Source organism: Anolis sagrei, chromosome 4 (genome assembly GCF_037176765.1).
Source record: "Anolis sagrei isolate rAnoSag1 chromosome 4, rAnoSag1.mat, whole genome shotgun sequence".
Lineage (NCBI taxonomy): Eukaryota > Metazoa > Chordata > Lepidosauria > Squamata > Dactyloidae > Anolis > Anolis sagrei.
In genome coordinates, this window is record NC_090024.1 from 135130992 (window position 1) to 135150530 (window position 19539).

The following is a 19539-nucleotide window of genomic DNA, read 5'->3' on the forward strand; positions in this document are numbered from 1 at the left end:
AGATCAGTGAGATGTTTCAGGTAACATCCACATTAAATTATTGCAACGAAAAGATGGTTATGACTAACTCAGCTGTGTCAATGTTGTGGAATACCTTGCCCATATGAAGTGTACACATAGTCCTTGTCTTTTTGCTGACAGAATCAGACATTTGTATTTCAGAAAGCTCAAGTGGTAATGGGTTGTTGTAGGTTTTTTTGGGGGGGGGGGCTATATGGTTTTGCCTGCATCTATGGCAAACATCCTCAGAGGTAGTGAGGATGCTTGCCATAGATGTAGGCAAAACGTCAGGAGAGAATGCCCCTAGACCATGGCCATATAGTCCGAAAAAACCTACAACAACCCAGTGATTCTGGCCATAAAAACCTTCGACAATACATTCAAGTGGTAATGTTGTATTTGAGATTGTTCTACCTGTGTTCTCTGAATTAATATTTTATTTTCTTCATATTTTATTTTTGCATTTTTGTTCAGTGCAAGATTCTATATAATATTATAGTTTGGAATTGTTGAAAGCTATTCCGTGTGATTTAGGGTATGAGGCAGGTGAATAAGAAATCTGTTTAAATCGACTAGATATGGTTCAGGTGTCACCTTCTAACCAAGGTGAAAGAAGAAAGTTCAAAAGCTGGGTTGCAGTTAAACATAAAAAAGCAAAGATTATGGCAACCAGACTGATCGATGACTGGCAAATGGAGGGAGAAAACATGGAGGCAGTGACAGATTTTGTATTTCTAGGCACGAAGATTACTGCAGACACAGACTGCAGCCAGGAAATCAGAAAATGTTTACTTCTTGGGAGGAGAGCAATGACCAATATCGAGAAAATAGTGGAGACATCACACTGTCAATGAGGATCCGCATAGTTAAAGCAATGGTATTCCCCATAGTAACTTATGAATGTGAGAGCTGGACCATAAGGAAAGCAGAACAAAGGAACATAGATGCTTTTGAACTGTGGGGCTGGAGGAAAATTCCGAGAGTGTCTTGGACTGCAGGAAGATCAAACCAGTCCATAATCCGGGAAATAAAGCCTGACTCCTCATTGGAGGGAAGGATATTAGAGGCAAAGATGAAATACTTTGGCCACATAATGTGAAGACAGGAAAGCTTTGAGAATACAATGATGCTGGGGAAAATGGAAGGAAAAAGAAAGAGAGGCAAACCAAGAGCAAGATGGGTGTATTGTTTCCTTGAAGTGACTGCCTTGACTTTGAAGGAGCTGGGTGTAGCAACAGCCGACAGGGAGCTCTGGTGTGGTCTGGTCCATGAGGTCACAAAGAGTCAGAAGCAACTGAACGAATAAACAACAATTGTTCAGGGGAATTGAAAGGAACAAGGTGAAAGGAGAATGAAGCATAGAAGGAACAGACATTAACAATTACATAAAAGTAAAATATCCAACTCAGCCCACTTTCTCCAAGAAGAGGAGCATATTGTAGCTCTGCAGCTCTGTTGTCTGCCAGTAAAACACAAATAAGGATTCTAGCCCCATGGTTCCTTGGCTTAAAAGGAAGTTCTTCCCACTGCTTGTTCCTTCTAATTCCAGTTTCTTTGTTACAAGGAAGCTCTTCCCACTGCTTGTTCCTTCACAAAATCAGACTTTCTGTCCAGTCTGGCTGTCTCCCTGGAAGGTAGCATTAAATCTGATGCATATAGTGATTAATAAGGTTGGTGTGCATCATCCAAATCCAGCCTGAAAGAGCCTTGTTCCTGACCGGAAGAGGCCTCTGTTGTCTTAAGTAGCAGCAGGAAAATTCTGTTGTGGAGTTCACACTGGGTCGGGATCCATAATTTCCCCTCATGGTCAGTTGTGATTTGCACATATGGTATATTCCTGTGCTTGTGCAGGCAGCAACAGAAATTCTCGAGACTAATTTGACGGTTAGAGTAGCCCCACCCACCTTCCCCGTCCGTATAAATAGCCCGTGGGAGGGGCTACCCTCAGTTCTTCCGATCCACTGCTAAAAGCAGCAAGGAAATCAGAGACTACATTATATTCTCATAAAAATACAAGAAAATAACTTTAAATAGCAATAACAACGGCTACCACATCTTTTAAAAAGTGCATGCCGTGTCCAAATAAATATCCGGACAACAACGTACACCCTAACTGCCTAATATGCCTGGGCGAGGAGCACCTCTCCCAGGCGTCCAGCATCATCAGAATCAGGTCCAGGAAAGAATTGAAGTCTTGAATAGATTCAGGCTGGTGCTTCTAACAGTGCCATACATTGAGCTAGCTTGCTGGTCTACAGATTTTTCCTAACCAAGTTAGCCAGACCATTGCTGGCTTAGAGGAGTGTCTTCCCTCTTCTGTTTGGAGCTGGGGCTCTGTATAGTATAGTTTGAGCTCATGCCTTGCGGAGAGCCTGATGAAAAGGTCCTCCTTGACTTCCTTGCATTCCCTTTTGGAAGGAACCCTTGTCCAATTTTGGACTATATCTTAGGTCTCTCCCCTTGCCCCCTCCAAGACCATGGTATTTCTAAAACATTGTGTTGACAACCTCCTCCTTTCTCCACCTTCGTGACTACAGTGTTGACGTATTGACGTACCTCTGCATTGTGCCGCACTCCTGCCAAGTGATTTTCCAGTTCCTCCTTGTTGCTGGATGACAAGTTGCTTGCACAGCTGCCAGCATTTCTCTCTTCACTAAACACAATAACAGCTGCAGTTTCACCAGGTCAGCTAGAGAAGCAGATAGTCACTCCACTCATAGTAATTGGAAACTGTTGGTGAGTGTACTGTAAATGACATAAGAGTTCTATCAATAGATCTGGATCTTTGTCTCCTACCCTGATTTACAGTGCTTTTTGTGGTTTGAAATGTTCTCCTGTTGATTTTTGAATGTTGTTAGTACAGATACCAAATTTGTCATTTTTTTCAGTTCTTTCGAAACTGATGTGTCCAGTTAAAGTGTGGTGGAGAGAGATGGTGAAACATATCACATTGGAGGTGATGCTGTGGTTGATGAATTACTAATATGGTTAACACTGTAAAGTGACTGTGCCCTAGATTTTACATGAGAAGATAGGAGTTAGAATACAAATCTGGAGTTTTGCAGGATTTGTTCTTTGTGTCTTTGATATAGAGGTGTCCTGCTTTGGCCAGACAGCTGGTCATAGGCCTAGGCTCCACTGGTTGGAGGATTTCCAAATGCAGTGCTCCCACGTAGAATAATAGGACCACAAGTGTAATCCAAACGAATCCCTTACTGTTCAGGAATACGTAAGTAGTTTTAGGCAATGCTCTTCTAACCTCTTTTTAAAGACCACCAAAAAGGAAGTCACACTTACCCTTTGAGGTCAGTGGCTAATGTATATGCACGTCTACTCTTTCCCCCTTCTCTCTCTTCCTATATTTTCTCCATTAGCAGCCAATGATATGTTTTCCATTTCTCCTTCTAGCATTTACATTCTTGTAAATAGAGCCTGAAGTCAGATATATTGTAGAGGACATTCCAGGCACACCTGGCATTTATAATATTATGGCTTTACAAGGGTAAGGAAGGGGAAATCAAAATGTTGGATCTGGCTAACTTTGTTGCCAATTGCCCAGCTTGTTTTAAATGTTAAAAGGATAGTCAGAAAAATATCTCCAACTCTTGCTTTGTGGTAATGGAAAGTAATCACCGAACTGTTTCCAAGGTATCTTACGAACTTTCCATAGCAGGCTATTGACTTGTGGTGGAGAACATTGAAGGCTTCTAACCACTTCAGTTGAGGGCAGTGCTATGTATAGATGTCAGGCATGATGTTACGTTGTTACGACTATTAGAGAAAACAAGTTTCAGAGCCTCTTATGCAACAGTATGAGATGTTCAGTCCTTGAGAAAATTTCAATTTTAAGTAGCCTATTATGGCATAAGTTTTCACACAGCGGAGTCTATTTCATCAGATTAATAAAAGACTAACCTGGTCTATATACATATGATGGTGTAGTGAGAAACAGGAAAGAGTGAGGTCAGAATGGAAGAAAAGTTGGGTAAGAGAGGACTGGCTGTAACAGTTACATAATAGTAAAATGTTACAGCAGCTATTAACAAGGCACCCTTCAAACTAGAACTACTCATCAACAACAAGACACATAAAAATAGTAGCATTGCCAGGTTTGATGCATTCTGTCCCGTGCTTCTAGGGGTTCATGCTCTTTTTGCTTTACCCCATCTCTTTCCTGTTTGCTCCACTTTGCTCCCTGTTCCCCATCTCCGATGTACTCTATCATTTCCCCGCACAACACCAGAGATTTACTAACCAGTCTCCAATATTATGTTTTGTGCTAAATTCTGTCATGTGGTGGCCTTCTAGCACCTGAGTTTCCTGGATGAAACAGATCGTGTAGATCTATGTACTTCAGTCTGGCATCGGGCCTGACTCTGGGATGGAGGTTGCTTTGGTTGACATGTTGTATCACCTATGCTGGTAACTGGACAGGAAAATTGGTCCCTATTGTTTCTACTGGACTTTCTGGTGGCTTTGGGTCCATAGTGTACTTCTCAATCAATGTGCTGGGCTGGAACTTGGGGACAATGTTTTATAATTGTTGAAGTCCTTCTGGGAGAGAAATGCCTGTTCAGCAGTCTGTTTAGAGTTCTGGAATTCGTTATCACCAGTATATTGTTGGCAACAAATTCTATCTCTTACTTCTGTCTGCTTTCAGGGAAGTTCTTATATTGTTATAGTGTTATATTGGTGTCTGTTGTCAGTATTGAAATGTTATACTTTCAAGACAAAGTTGTTCCTAGTCAGTCAAAAGGCACAACTACAATACGGTTTGTGCTGCATGGAGTTACACATTCCCCTTCTTGAAATCTCAGGTGCACAGCTTGGCATGGTAAATGGGGTTGCTTTTACTGTGCACAGATGACTATCTGAGGAATCACCTTACTAGACAGTAACCTATCCTCTTTTTTGGTTTCTCCAACTCATACAAATGATCTGATTAGGAAGCTAGCTTACCAGAGGACTAAATGACACACCAAGATGTATGAACTCCTTGGCCAAAGCTAATGTCCACCCTCAGTTTGGTGTTCAACTAGAAACATTTGCTAAATAAAAAAAGGATCAAGTGGCTAACCTGATATAGGTTAAGTAGAGACATACACCTTAGAAATGGCTTGTGCTGGATGGGGTAGCGCTCCTCCTGAAATCCATAATTGCAACTTGAACATACTTTTGAATTTCGCCCTCAGCCTGAATACCCAGGTTTTGGCAGCAGCCAATTAAAGTCAGTGTATGTGTTGTTACTATTCCTGGAGATATCACATCTGGTTATAGCAAAACATACTTTGATTTCATCCTACTTGGGATGACCATAACACACTCAATGTGGGGCTGCATTTGGAAATTTTGAAGACTTCAGCAGACTCAAATATGGCCAAAGCAGTTACTGGTTATCCAAATAACAAATACAAGATGTTTGCTTGTAACTATGGCATCGAATTGTTGCCAAGTGTAAGCCGTCCTGAGTCCCCCTTCGGGGGTTGAGAAGGACAGGATAGAAATAAATAAATAAATTACAGGGAACATACAAGACACACTTGTTGAAGTATCTTCATTGGATACCAAGTACAATTCAGAGTGGTTGTTGTTACTTAAAATGTCTATAGGGCTTACGTCCAGATTGCCTGAATGACTGCACACTCCTGTATGAGCCTGTATAAATTTTAAGATTCTTGCAGGAGGGAGAACTTCGTTATGGTCCCAGTGTATCCATAGGTGTTTCTGGTGTTGACATGTGAGAGGGCTTTCCCAGTGCCTTCTCTCAGGCAGTATTAGGGGTGTACAAAATGGCAGAAAATCTGGAAGATTAGGAAGGGGGGACACGTTTGGATTCGTAATTTGGGATCTGGAGTTCAGTTTCTGTTTTTGGAAGAATCTTCCTGAAAACAAAACAGAGCAGGGGCATCCTATATTTGAAACAAAAATGAACAGATTTCTGCCATTTAGCACACTTTTCATAGAAATCTCTCACACCAGAAGTGACTTGCAGTTTCTCAAGTCACTCCTGACATGAAAAAAAAAACTTTTGTTTTATAAATTTATTACAGCTTTTTAAGTTTGTGTATTCAGTTTTAGTTGTACCTTGTTTCAGCTGTATTGTGAACTGTCGTGGGTCCTATGTGTCATAATGGTCTGAGAGTTGGATTGCAACTCTGGAGATCAGAGTTTGAATGCCCGCTCAGCCAAGGAACCCCACTGGGTGATTTTGAGCAAGTCACACATTCTCTGCCTCTAAGGAAAACAAACAAACTTCCTCTGAATAGATCTTGCCAATAAAAACCTGTAAAGGCCTTGGGGTTGCCCTGAGTCAGAAATAACTTGAAGGCATAGAGCAGTAACTTGTATTCTGTATCAAGAGAAATCTAAAAACTACGTAATTAAATTAGAGACATTTATCCTACAGGTTTTTAAACCATATCAAGCATCCCAACATGACATGTGCCGCTTTCACTCAGAAGATTACATTGATTTCCTTCAGAGAGTGAGTCCCAACAACATGCAAGGATTCACCAAAAGCCTCAATGCTTTCAATGTAGGGGATGACTGGTAAGTATTGCCTGGGTAGATGTATAGCATGAGCAACCAATATGCTATGGAGGTCAGATTGGAAACATCTCTGAAGTGATAGGTTTAGCAGGCAGTATATGTATTGAAGATACGCTAGAAACTAGTGGCCTGAGATTTACCTTGTTAATTTAATCAATGTGAGCAATATATTTATCCGCATGTGAATAATCTTACTTGACACAAAATCCTTGCCTCTCATCCCTATTCCCCACAAGCTGTGTATATATCCCCCATCCCTAGGTAATGTCTAGTTTTTCCCAAGCCTCCGTTCCCCCCCCCCCTTTTCTGCTTTATTTCAATTAGATTTTGAGACCTGACCATTTTTCTGTCCTTTATTGGTTAAATAAGAGAAGACTTTAAAAGCAAGAGGAAGAGTGTCATTTCGAACGCGTCTTTTAATTTTTCTGGTGTGGCATATCAGATATACTGCTTTTTAAATGATGGATTGTTTTTTGCCAAATGAAACAATCCCATTATAAATCCTGGCAGACAGTGTAGTGTCAGCTGTCCTGTGTCATGTTTAGCCAGTTCTGTTTTTATGGCTGGTGTGACAAAAATAAAAAGTCAATTACAGTAACTATCCAACTGCAACTCAGGGATTACTATAACCCCAGATAAAATTCTGATTTTCAAGAAACATATCAAGACCTAAGTTTAACAATCATATAGATATGATCGTCAGCTTAAGCTGACCTATGACATATGGTGACACTATGTATAAGAAATCTCTAAAAGATCTTGTCAGTAACAGCCTTGCTTAGGTCTTGCAAACTCAGGGTCATGGTTCATTCATTTAGTCAGTAAAGGTAGCAAATAGCATTTGTTTTTGGTTATTCGCAAAATTTGGGGACTTTTCTGTATTTACATTTTGAATGTCAACTGTAATATGTTGTACTGATTGGAATTAGCTGTCATACTTTCTCTGCATTTACTTTCCCATCTGTCAAGTGAAAAATATTATTAGAAATATTTAGAAATATTTTGTTCTGAGGTCTGTGTTATTGAGTATGTAGTAACTGAAAATATTACTTATAAATATTCAGATGTTGGCACAGGTTGAATATACTTGATTTCAGAAATAATTCTGAATATAGGGAGTGCTAAACTGGGAGCAAAATAGTGGATGCTGACATGACAGGAGATGAGCCAGTTGCATTTGGAAATTATTGACATAGAATTTGAGAAGTGATAGTTTTTGGATTAGAAAGACAAGCGGGGGAAATGTTTTGACAAAATGTAGAGATCCAGATATAACTTTGGTTTGAAAAGGTAACCAAATACATATGATGAAAAAATCTTGAGTTTGGTTACAATGGGATAAGAATGTGGTTATGGATATACTGAGGTTGTAGCGGTGTTTTGAAAAGAGAACTGAACAATGTCTGGCATACAGAGATTAACTAGGGAAGAAGACTAGAAAGAATTCAGTAGCTTTGGCACACAAACATGTGTACTATTACACAAATAAAGCTCTACCAAAAATTCAATTTACATAGATTTTTGGAGGCAATTGAAAGCCCTAAAAACCATTATAGACTCTTTGAAACACTTGAGGTGATTGCAATGTTTTTAGGCCTAGCATTCCACTCTTGTGATTAAATTACTTTCTGTCAGACTGTAATAAGACTTCAAAGAATTTGACTAGGAGAATAGTGAGCAAAATCTAAGTACTTGTTGCATTTGGACTGCTTTCAATCTTTTTAGAAGGTGCCTGTGCAGCCATTGTCCAAGTTGGCAGTTGATTGTAGGACTTTCTAGGCTTTATGATTAAGACCTAGTTACTAGACATTGCAACTGTCAGCTATGCTATGTGTTTCAGAAACATTTGTTATTTAAGGAACATCACTTTGTTCTGTATGCAGTGGTATTTTCGTTCTGTTGTAGAAGGTTCCTTTAAACTGATTTTAAACATATTTTAATAAACAGGTATCTTTTATTACTACTTTAATGATTTGGAGCTAATCACCTATACCAGTGGTTCTCAACCTGTGGGTCCCCAGGTGTTTTGACCTTCAATTCCCAGAAATTCCAGCCACTTTACTACTTGTAAGGATTTCTGGGAGTTGAAGGCCAAAATATCTGGGGACCCACAGGTTGAGAACCACTGAATACCCTTTCAAGCCCATAGCAGTATATGGGCTCTGGCTCAACTAATATTCAGTGGCCAAATATTATAGCTGCGCAATACAATAAACCAGAGGACTGCAGGAACTCATTCTGGATTTGAAGTGTATTGGTTCCAATAACGTTGAGATTGTGGCTTGTAGCAAGAGAGGCTGAACAAACCATGGTGTTTTTCTCTGTAATTGGTTGTGTCATTTGAATGAGGGTAATTTCCCCTCTGTTAGTTGATTCCTCTCATGACAATTCAAAGAAACAAGTTTTCTTTGGTTTGTTATGGAAGAAACAAAGCCCCATTTCCAGGATAGTACAGCTGTTGGATAGTCTAGCTGTTTATGGTCAGAAGATGGGCTACAGCTAGCTTAATGGTGGAAATATTTTTATGGAAAAGTTGAAAGTGGCTAGCATAAATGCTTCTATAAGAAACATTGACCTGTGTGTATTTGCAGAGTGCGTAGCATTACGTTCTGTCTAAATAGTGGTTTACAGATTTTGGCTGATATTGTTAACTAATCAAAACTTCACTCTCTCCACTCTTGGAGCTGACATAGCTGGCCATTTCTATACTTGTGATGTAGTTCTCAGACCATACAGTCAAGTCAAATGAGCAGCAAACGTCAGCCTTTTTCGCTTTGGCTTAGTAGGAGATTGTTCCTGCGCTTCTGCTGCACTTTGAAACTCTTTGAGAATCTCTGGAGCATGGTACAGTTACTAGGATTATCTCCACATGTTTTCTACATCCAAGTTTGAGAGAGAGGCTGGTGCTTGTTGGTCGAGGGTTCTGGGGGCCTCAGAGCAAGTCAAATTCTCTCAGCCTCAGAAAAAGCCAACCATAAAACTACCTTCACCTATCCTGAACAAATCTTGTCAAGTATACCCTATGATTAGTGCGCCATAGAGTCAACATGAGTTAAAAGCAACTTGGAGGCACACAGCAACAACAATCATGTTACCTTGAAATACCTATAACATTTTGTTGTTTTCTCTCAGCCCAGTGTTCCCAGGTCTGTTTGAATTTTGTTCTCGGTATACTGGGGCCTCTTTGCAAGGAGCAACACAACTAAATAATAAGGTAAAAAAGGCAATGTTATACTTACCCTCCTCACTGCCTTTAAATATGTAGAACAATTGCTGTTGTACAGGTCATTCTAAGAGATGCTGTCCTTTATTTCTCTAAAATGTTAAATGGTTTCATAACATTTCGCTCTGAAGGAGTTTCATGAGTACTAGTGTAATATAAAAGCTGAGAAGCTAATCCATGAATTGGGAAATTCCTCTGCTATAAGTTCACTAAGTGACCTTAAATAAACTGCAGTTTTTTACATCCCCAGTGTGGCATTAATCTCACCTACATTATAAGATTGTCCCAAGGGTTATGTGTGGTTAGAATTCTTGAAAGTGCTATATAAAAGTTGAGTTGTATTTTGGATGTACTGTACAAAAACGATAGCACAAATCTCCTTCCCAGCTTTGTGAAAAGGAGACAGCAATGGAAAAGTTAATTTAGAATATAGGGAATAACCACCTCTTAGCAGATTTTATTATTTGGGCACTGCAGTGCTCTTTCTTTTTGGCTAACTTTGTATCTCTGTTCTTAGATTTGTGATATTGCAATAAACTGGGCTGGAGGCCTACATCATGCCAAGAAGTTTGAGGTAATGAGGCAAGTCTGCTCTCCTCCTTTTTGGTGTATTGAGAAGGCTTAGTGCTGCTTTTCATTGAAACCACTTATTTTATTTTCCATTTTTTGTGCTCTAGGCTTCTGGATTTTGTTATGTTAATGACATCGTGATTGGCATTTTGGAGCTTCTCAAGTAAGGAATTTATGCAAGTGTCAGTGCATTGGGGCGGGAATGAATTGATTCTGTTAATTATGCCTTAAGTAAATAGATTGCACCAGATATTTAATGTTTGGTTCTGTGCAATTTTCATTACGATGATGATCCTTTCTATTCCTGTTTTTTAAAGGTTTCTTCTTCAGGTATTATGATTGTTTTGAAATGTTTGGTTGCCTTCTGACATGATACAGTTCTTATCCATGGATTTTTATGTATGTGTCAGTTTTAAACAGTTGTGCAAAGATACATGTTCTTTGAAGCAGCAAGAAGCTTAGCGTTTTGTAGATATGCTGATCAAGATGAAATTACAATGTTACATTTTTGCTTGTACTGTGTTTGGGGTTGTGGTCAATTTGTCTCCTGTCACCTAGGGCTACATAATCGCATTTTATACTCCTGACTCACTGGTATGATTGCTATTGCCTTAGCCGACTTGGTCTCTTTCTACTTTTACCCACCACTTTACAACCTACCACACCTACAGTTTCTGATTTCCTCTTTTAGGAGCTCAGATGGACAGAGGGTAGAAAAGATGTGGACTCTGGCCTCTCTTAGGAGTTTGGGATAGAGAAACCATTGGGCTTTATTCAGTTGATGTAAGATGTACAAGGACAGGACCAGAAAACTAGCAAAGTTTTCATTGAACAGCAGTGAGAAGCTCCTGTACTTCTGAAAACTGCATGGTGGAGAGAAGAGGCACAAAGTCAGCATTCTTTCTCATTTAATTCTCATGCTAGTCATTGCATCATCCATTATATGGCTGACTTTTTGAGCAGCTTACAAGGTACAGGACCCAGCTGGAACATAAAGGTTGCAAATACACAAGGGATTAGCTGGTTTCCTACCAGTTGCTAATATGGTTTTGATGTGTCTTGGTGAGCATTTGAGATATGACTAATCAGGTTTCTCTATCCCAAGGAGCAGTATCAGTGCAGAGGGATTAGGAGTTCAGTGAAGGAGTATTTGTCCCTAGTTCCCTCCACATTTCATACGTTAAGTCCTCTTCATCAGACTCCTGCTGAGGTGTTGCCTCATGGATGCTAGTTATTTTAGTGCTTTTTTCTCAGCCTACCTCTTCCAGTTTGAGGACTTTGTAATTGTTTAGACATTTATCGCTGTGTTGTGTAACGTAAGAGTGGGCAATATCATTTTTAGCATTATTTTCTGCTTTGAGTTTCTTTTAGGATAGAAAAAGCAGCATACAAGTAATACTACTTTTACCACCACCACCACCACCACCACCACCACCACCACCACCACCACCACCTCCTCCTCCTCCTCCTCCTCCTCCTCCTCCTCTTCTTCTTCTTCTTCTTCTTCTTCTTCTTCTTCTTCTTCTTCTTCTTCCCCCAAAGAACAACTGTGACTGCACCAACTTCGAAAGTGTAAAGAGATAGCAACCAATAAGTGCAAACATTGAAATTGGAAGTTACTGGAAGTCTGGTTAATATTTTTAAAACTTTGGAATGTGCATGGGGGAATGTGCACTCTTTAAACATAAAACCATTGTTCTTGGAGGTGCCTAGGAACAGGGAAGCTATTTCCCCCCTGAAACATGTGTGTTGCTCAATTGTTTAGCCAGCAATAGTTATTGTAGAAACAGAGCACCAGGTATTCATTACTAGGCAGCCTCCCTGCATTTCAAGGTCACGGTCACCAGGCCTTGCTCATATACTTGCTGTTTCATATATTGTTGAATGTATCACACAGTTAAAGTAATAGTATGGGAGACTGCCCTTCACAACCTTTCCAAACTTGGTGAAAAGTTTTTCTGTTTCCTCCATTCCTGCCCTCGATTATCTAACCAGAGATGATAGTAGAATAGAGTTTTTCACTACATAATACCCTCCCTTTCCTCCCAAAGTGCAACTATTATGCAGTGGTGACTGTTATGATATATTTTTTTGCTGCATAACATCAGTACTCACTTTGAGGGGCACATCTGCACAGGTGGGCATTTACCGGTGTGGCTGTGCCCTCAAAGTTTAGCTGTGGAGGAGAATGGCTGGGGTGAGTGGCTTTCCTGCCCACCTGCCCCTTTTATTTGGTGCTGTGGGACTTGACTTGGCCCCAAGCTGAGTCAAGCCCAGTAGTGGCAAAAGAGCAGCCTCACCATTAATTCTTTCAACTAAGAGTACGACTATTATACAGGGAAAGACCTTCTCTTAGAGTGGGATACAACTATTATGCAATGGCAACTTAATGTGATGAAATATGGGTAGTAAGGTAGAATCTTATGCCCCCATTTGGAGGGGTGGGTGAGTGGAGTGGGATCAAGAGTCCCTGGTTTCCCAGGCTGTCCACAGCCAGATTGGTATGGCTAAAGATTGTGTCTAAAGATTCCCATTATAGAAGGGTGAAATTTGGAAATGTTTGCAACAAACATATTTAATTGTTGCTATTCTGCTTTTTTTTCTCTGTTTGAGGGATCACTATCTGGATACAGGAAATAAAAATATTTGGTGTTCTGAAGGGAGGTGGGGGGGAATGGTAAGAATTCTTAAATGAAAAGCATTAACACATTAGCAGTAGTCGGGTTTTTTCTTCTTCTTTCTCCTATGTGATACTGATTCTGTGATCACTCACAAGATTTCTTTTTTCACCCTGGCAGCAGTGAAAAGCCAGGCAAAATGTAGCACTGATAGTGGAGTTGATTGCTCTGGGGATGTTCTTATCTCATCTAATTTGGTCTAATCTAAATATTAATATCATTATTTTAATTGTATTGAATTTTTAATGTGCAAGATCTATATAATAATTATAACAAAGCTTTATATCCTGCCCCACCCCCCAAAAGAAGAAATTGGGGCAGCTAATTTTATGTAGCACTTTTATATTGTCCTTTAATATTGTATGTATAAAATATGTGTGAAACAGATCTGTGGTTGAAGCATTAATGAACTAGTACTCCATTAGCAGTATGTTTCTCTGTATTTGTTTTTCGGCTTCATTATATGTTGAGTGAAGTGCGCTTTTACCAAAACTTTCTCCTTAAGTGTTCTGAGCAAGAAGGAAGAAGAATACAGCACTATGTCCTATTATCTGAAATGAAGGTTGCCTATCTGGGTTTCATCCATTGGTTGTGGTATCCAAGTATTTGCTTCTTGTCCTACCATCAGAAATTCAGCCAAACTTTCTGCTCCATTTTCTGAAATATTGGTAATAATTTTGGATTGGCACAAGGTGGCTAAATAGTATTGCTTTGTATTGGATTTCACTCAGCCTCTGTTAGCTTCTAACACATCTTTTGGTTTCTGCTCTCTGATAGGTATCACCCTCGTGTACTTTACATTGATATAGATATTCATCATGGAGATGGTGTCCAGGAGGCTTTTTACTTGACTGATCGTGTCATGACAGTGTCTTTTCATAAATATGGGAATTACTTCTTCCCTGGTACAGGTGGGGAATTTTTGTTATTTAAATAGTTAAGATATTTATGGAGCTAGAACTAACATTGATTACATGATCATCATCAAAGTTTGATAAAGAATCAGTTTTGAGTACTAGTCAAAGATTTCAATATAGAAGAACCATGCAGGACTTGAAGTCTTCCTGCATTTGGTTTAAAAATAATAGTTGGTAGAAAAGAAGCTGACTTGTGAATGACAATGGCTTAAATTGAACATGCCATAGCTACTCATATTTGTGATTGTTGCTTAAGTCAGAAATCTGTTTTGACCGTGCAATGGCTAACCACTACCTCAAACCTTGTAGATAGCATAAACACACACATGCATGCACACACACAGCATGATTATTACTGTGGTGTAAGAGAGCAGAGAGATTGATAGCACTATATGCAGCTATTTCCTTATCACTGGATGTACTACAATGACATCTGCAGAGAGCTTGCAAGGGACCTTGCAAGTATCTGGAGATGCCTGGCCCAGTGTGTCCTGCTATGTGAAAATAGCTAGCTATGACCCTGTTCATCCTCCTCTCTCTGTCAACATTACAGAAAGAGCTGTGTTGCATGCATGGTGGGTTTCTGTGGGATAGCACTGAGAAACATAGCTATGGAGATATAACAATATGAAGCACAATCTTGGCCAGAATTTCTTCAGGCTCTATATAAAGCTCACCTGCACAAAGTTGAAATTGTCTTGTTTGACACTTCAAAAATGTTGCAGTTTTGTACTTTGCCATATTTTCCCCTGCCAGGTGACATGTATGAAGTTGGGGCAGAGAGTGGCCGCTATTACTGTCTGAATGTACCTTTACGTGATGGCATCGATGACCAAAGTGAGTAGAAGTCCTTGACCTTGTTATAAATCCTGTTTTTGTGCACAGAGTAGTTATAACCCCAGTATCTTGTTTTGTCTTCTGAAGGTTACAAACACCTCTTCCAACCAGTCATTAACCAAGTGGTAGAATTCTATCAGCCCACATGCATAGTGCTGCAGGTAAGGGAAAGGGTGCCTAGTTAGTTATCATTATCAGAGGGCCATATTATGTTTTTTGTCAACATGAGGCGGAAGTGGGGAGGTTAAAATGTGATGCATAGTTTTAATTACGTTGTGAGTGTTTTGTGCTCCTCCCATATTTCTAGAACAGGAGTAGGGAATATCCAGCTCACAGGTTGGATTTGACCTGTTGGATTACACCATTGTCCAGCCAAAATAAACTTATGCAAACCTCATTTCCATCCTGCAAGGGATCAAGGCAAGTGAATGATTGTGCTTCCAAGAGGCCATACCAGAACTTACTTCCCTGACCTCAGACCTTCTCCATGTTACAAAGCTGAGCAAAGCTGACTGTATATTCATCTGGTGCTTGGAGGAGATACTTCTGCAGGTGCCAGTTGAGTCTACTTTGTCCATGTCTCACACTTGGTAGGCCAGTGAGCCAGGTGTAGCAACTGTACTTATGCATTTCTTTATACAGATTTCTCAATTCAGGTTAGGCCAGGGGTGATCATTTGTGCATTTCTCTAAATAGAGAATAGTATGAAAGCATGTAGCCTGGGAAGACTTTTGACATTATCTGGCCTTTGAAAAATATCTTGGATCAGTGGGAATCTGTCCCTTCAGTGAACTCATTCCCCCAGGCATTGCTCTGGGATATAATTATCAGCAGGTGGATTGTCCAGTATTTTCCTTTTTTTTCTTCATTATTTTTTTTTCTTTTCAGTGTGGAGCTGACTCCTTAGGGTGTGATCGTTTGGGTTGCTTTAATCTCAGTATAAGAGGACATGGGTAAGCCTTTTTAACAAGCTGACATGGGTAAAAGGGGACATTAGAGTCAAGAGAGACCTGACAGGATTTTCCATTTTTTTCTTCCTTTTTAAAGCAGTTATGGGAGCTCTTACTTTGGGCTAGTGGGGAGTGGATGTTGGAAAGACATCTGAGTTTCTTTTCCCCCTGCACTGTTTACACATTATAAATTGCCTTCCCAAATCTGCTGTTGTATATCTATATAAATAAAAATGTAATGTTCGTTTGTGGGATTAACATAACTCAAAAACCACTGGACTAATTGACACCAAATTTGGACAAAATACACCTATCAGGCCAATGAGTGACTATCACTCATAAAAACACTGAAAAACACAGTGGAAGGGACTTCAAAAGCCAAAAATAAAAAATACATTACAACGCATGAGCAAAACCATATATATAGACGCAAACACACATATACACACAAATACACACACACACACACACAAAGCACATATATACAGACTGGGCCACAGCAACGCGTGGCAGGGGATGGTTAGTTCAGCAATAAAATTCAAGCATGAATCAGGTTGTGGAGAAAAAGCTGGAAGAAGAGATGAAATAAAAAAACCTTCCAATCTTGCTGGTGTTTCCCACAAATTTTAAATACACATTCCACTCCTTACGAACCAGAAATGAATATATGACGGTATTGTGATGCCTGCTTTGTAGTATATAGTGTATATTGGGCAAACAGTGCTGCTGATTTGATTAATGTTATGGTCCTTGTGGAAATGTCAAAATAGAAACAGAACTTTGGGAGATCTGATCATCTGTTTCCTGACTTGACTCTTTCATGACCCTTAATATCTCGCTGGTTTTCTACTTTGAAAAATTTGCCCAGAGCAAGATTTTTTTAGCTTTCCTGAGTAATGATGTGGTTTCAGGTCAAAGCTGATTTTGGGACTGTGCTCCAAAAAGCTTCTTCCCTTATTTGTTTCACTTCCCTTGTGAACACACTTGGGATAAGCTTTGTCTTCTAGGTTGTCTGTTTCAAGGAAGACCTCCACAATACTTGCCTTCTCACAAAAGTTGGGATAAGCACGGGAGTTTTTTATACCCCATTTGACGAGTTTGGATTGTTCTCAGATCTTTCTTTACTTGCTATGAATGATTAATAGCAGCAGGTGGATTGAGAATACATGCTATTCTAAGAGTTCTTTCAGTTTTGAATTAACAATTGAAGCCAGTAGGTAAAACTTAACTGCTTATGTCAATATAATTTACTATGAGTAAGTAGACTTTTCAACTCTTTTTAACCCCTAAAACATTGAAGAGTTCAAGCTCAGTCCTTGCACTTCATTGAGTGTTTCTGGATATTTAATGTCAGAGTCCACAGCTTGTTGGACTGTAGGTTATAGCATTTCTCACCATTGTTCCATATTAATTAAGGCTGACCCAATAACATTGGAGGGTTTGCACTTCGATGCTTCCACTCTAGTGACACTGGCAGCCTATAGTCTGAGGGGGAGATGCATCCCCTTGTCACTTTGAGACAAGTCACTTCCCCTCTTCCTCTAAGTAACATTGTTGAATACCGTTTAACTTCATTGTTTTCACTTAAGTAGCTTTAGGATCTCCTACCCACCGACACATACATTATTTCAGTTGAGACTCAACATCAGTTTTGGTAGTAATTTGTACATTTTTGAGGATTTCTGCACTTTCAGCTATTCTTCCAGAAAACTACAGTTTATATACAACATGTGGATGTAAGCTAGTTTGAATGTTGTTCATTTCTGTTTTTTATAACTTTGAATTTTAGGGAGTGTGTGGAATATGTAAAGAGTTTCAGCATTCCACTTCTGGTGTTGGGAGGAGGTGGCTACACAGTTCGCAATGTGGCCCGATGCTGGTGAGTCTTCTGGAAGCTTGGGGTGGCAGTCCCTTTTTATTGAAAATCAGCTGGGGTTCTATGTCTCTTAGTTACAAGTGGCACAGATTTGTGTGATGTCATACTGCTGATGCACTCTGATTTCGAATGTGGTCTCTAAACTTTCAGGACTTATGAAACATCATTGCTTGTAGAAGAAGCTATTAGTGAGGAGTTGCCATACAGTGGTAAGTCAGAGACTCCCCAAGTTAAAATCTGCTTATCTTAGCTGCTACTTGTTTGTTCAGTTTTTATCATCAACCTGGATAAATATAAAATAGAATTACATACTTTAAACATTCAATCAAAAATATTTTGATAGCTAACAAGTAGCAAGTAGGCGTTAAATGAGCAAGAAATTATAGCACATGTCTCACTTTTTACTAGCTCTTATCATTTTTAAAGAGGATAAATGGATTCCATTTCTGCAGGATTTCTCATTTGTATTTTACATCACTTCCCAAAGATATCTATATGTTACTAGCAGTCCCCTGCCACGCGTTGCTGTGGCCCAGTCTGGTGATCTGGAAAATAAAGTAATGAGAAAGTGTTGGTTTCTAATATATGTAATTTCTTTATGCTTGTGGGTAAACAGTATTTCTTGCTGTTTCTTTGCCAGTGTTGATGTGAAGATTGTCTGGTTTGCCTACTCTGGAAGATGCAACATATAATTGTCCTTCTTTAGGGGTCCCTTTCAAATCTTTGATACTGCATCTGTCATATACATATATGTGTGTATGTGAATGGCTGGATGGCCCTTTCTTGCCCTGGTGAAGGGAGTTGGACTGGATGGCCTTAAGGCAGCATTTCTCAACCTGGGGTTTGGGACCCCGGGGGGGGGGGGGGGTTGTGAGAGGGTGTCAGAAGGGTCACCAAAGACCACCAGAAAACACAGTATTTTCTGTTGTTCATGAGGGTTCTGTTTGGGAAGTTTGCCCCCAATTCTGTCGTTGGTGGGGTTCGGAATGCTCCTTGATTGTAGGTGAACTATAATTCCCAGTAACTACAACTCCCAAATGTCAAGGTCTATTTCCCCCCAAACTCCATCTATGTTTATATTTGGGCATATTGAGTATTCATGCCAAGTTTGGTCCAGATCCATCACTGTTTGACTCCACAGTGCTCTCTAGATGTAGGTGAACTACAAATCCAAAACTCAAGGTCAATGCCCACCAAACCCTTCTAGTGTTTTCTGTTGGTCAGGGAAGTCCTGTGTGCCAAATTTGGTTAAATTCCATCATTGGTGGAGTTCAGAATGCTCTTTGATTATAGGTGAACTATAAATCCCAGCAACTACAACTCCCAAATGACAAAATCATAATTTTTGAGTGATGGTCACTCCTTGTGTTATGAGACATTTTGTTGCCAAATTTGGTGTGATTTCGTTCATTGGTTCTTTTGTTTTTAAGGTACTCATTATGCACAGAGCATTTATATATATATATATATTGATTGTTCATGAGTAGCATATGCCAGACATCCCCTAAATATCAAGTTTATTTATTAGGAGTTCCAGGACATGGTGACAGACTGGTTAAAAGCCAATAAATTGACATTCAGTCCAAAAGGCATGGGTTATTACTGCTGAATTGTACCTTTGTAGAACTGAGGACTAGTCAGTTCTTTTGTTGGAGGCTGCCCATCCACTAAACCAGGGGTGGTGGGAAAGGATGCCTATGCACCATACGCTCCTTTCTATACCACTTTTGTGATCCTAGAGCACCCCAAACTCTCCAGTTTTGTTTTGTTTTTTAAAAGTGCTCTCCCGATTTCTGTGGAATGTCAGGGCCTGTTTCCCTACATTTTGACCATAGGCCAAAAGTTTACTCTTCTCTTCTGGTTTCTTCCTTTTGAAAAAGGAGAACCTTCTTAGTCTGTAATGATCCATGTCTCCCAAACCCCTAGGGCTGTTTATGAA

The 19539-nt window shown here is 39.7% G+C and overlaps 1 protein-coding gene across 3 annotated transcripts in view; it reads left to right on the forward strand.

The window, feature by feature from the left end:
- HDAC3 (histone deacetylase 3) overlaps positions 1-19539 on the forward strand; it is a 31949-nt gene that overhangs the window by 6505 nt on the left and 5905 nt on the right. The window contains exons 2-12 of one of the 3 annotated variants that reach the window (XM_060774257.2): positions 2538-2736; positions 6407-6549; positions 9682-9763; positions 10290-10346; positions 10450-10505; positions 13798-13931; positions 14694-14774; positions 14862-14935; positions 15663-15727; positions 17514-17603; positions 17751-17809. In XM_060774257.2, coding sequence (XP_060630240.1) covers positions 6440-6549; positions 9682-9763; positions 10290-10346; positions 10450-10505; positions 13798-13931; positions 14694-14774; positions 14862-14935; positions 15663-15727; positions 17514-17603; positions 17751-17809 — 808 coding nt within the window. In that variant the 5' untranslated portion in view covers positions 2538-2736; positions 6407-6439. Of the gene's footprint in view, positions 1-2537; positions 2737-6406; positions 6550-9681; positions 9764-10289; positions 10355-10449; positions 10506-13797; positions 13932-14693; positions 14775-14861; positions 14936-15662; positions 15728-17513; positions 17604-17750; positions 17810-19539 lie in introns of all 3 variants that reach the window. The other 2 variants (XM_060774255.2, XM_060774256.2) reach the window with 2 other exon arrangements.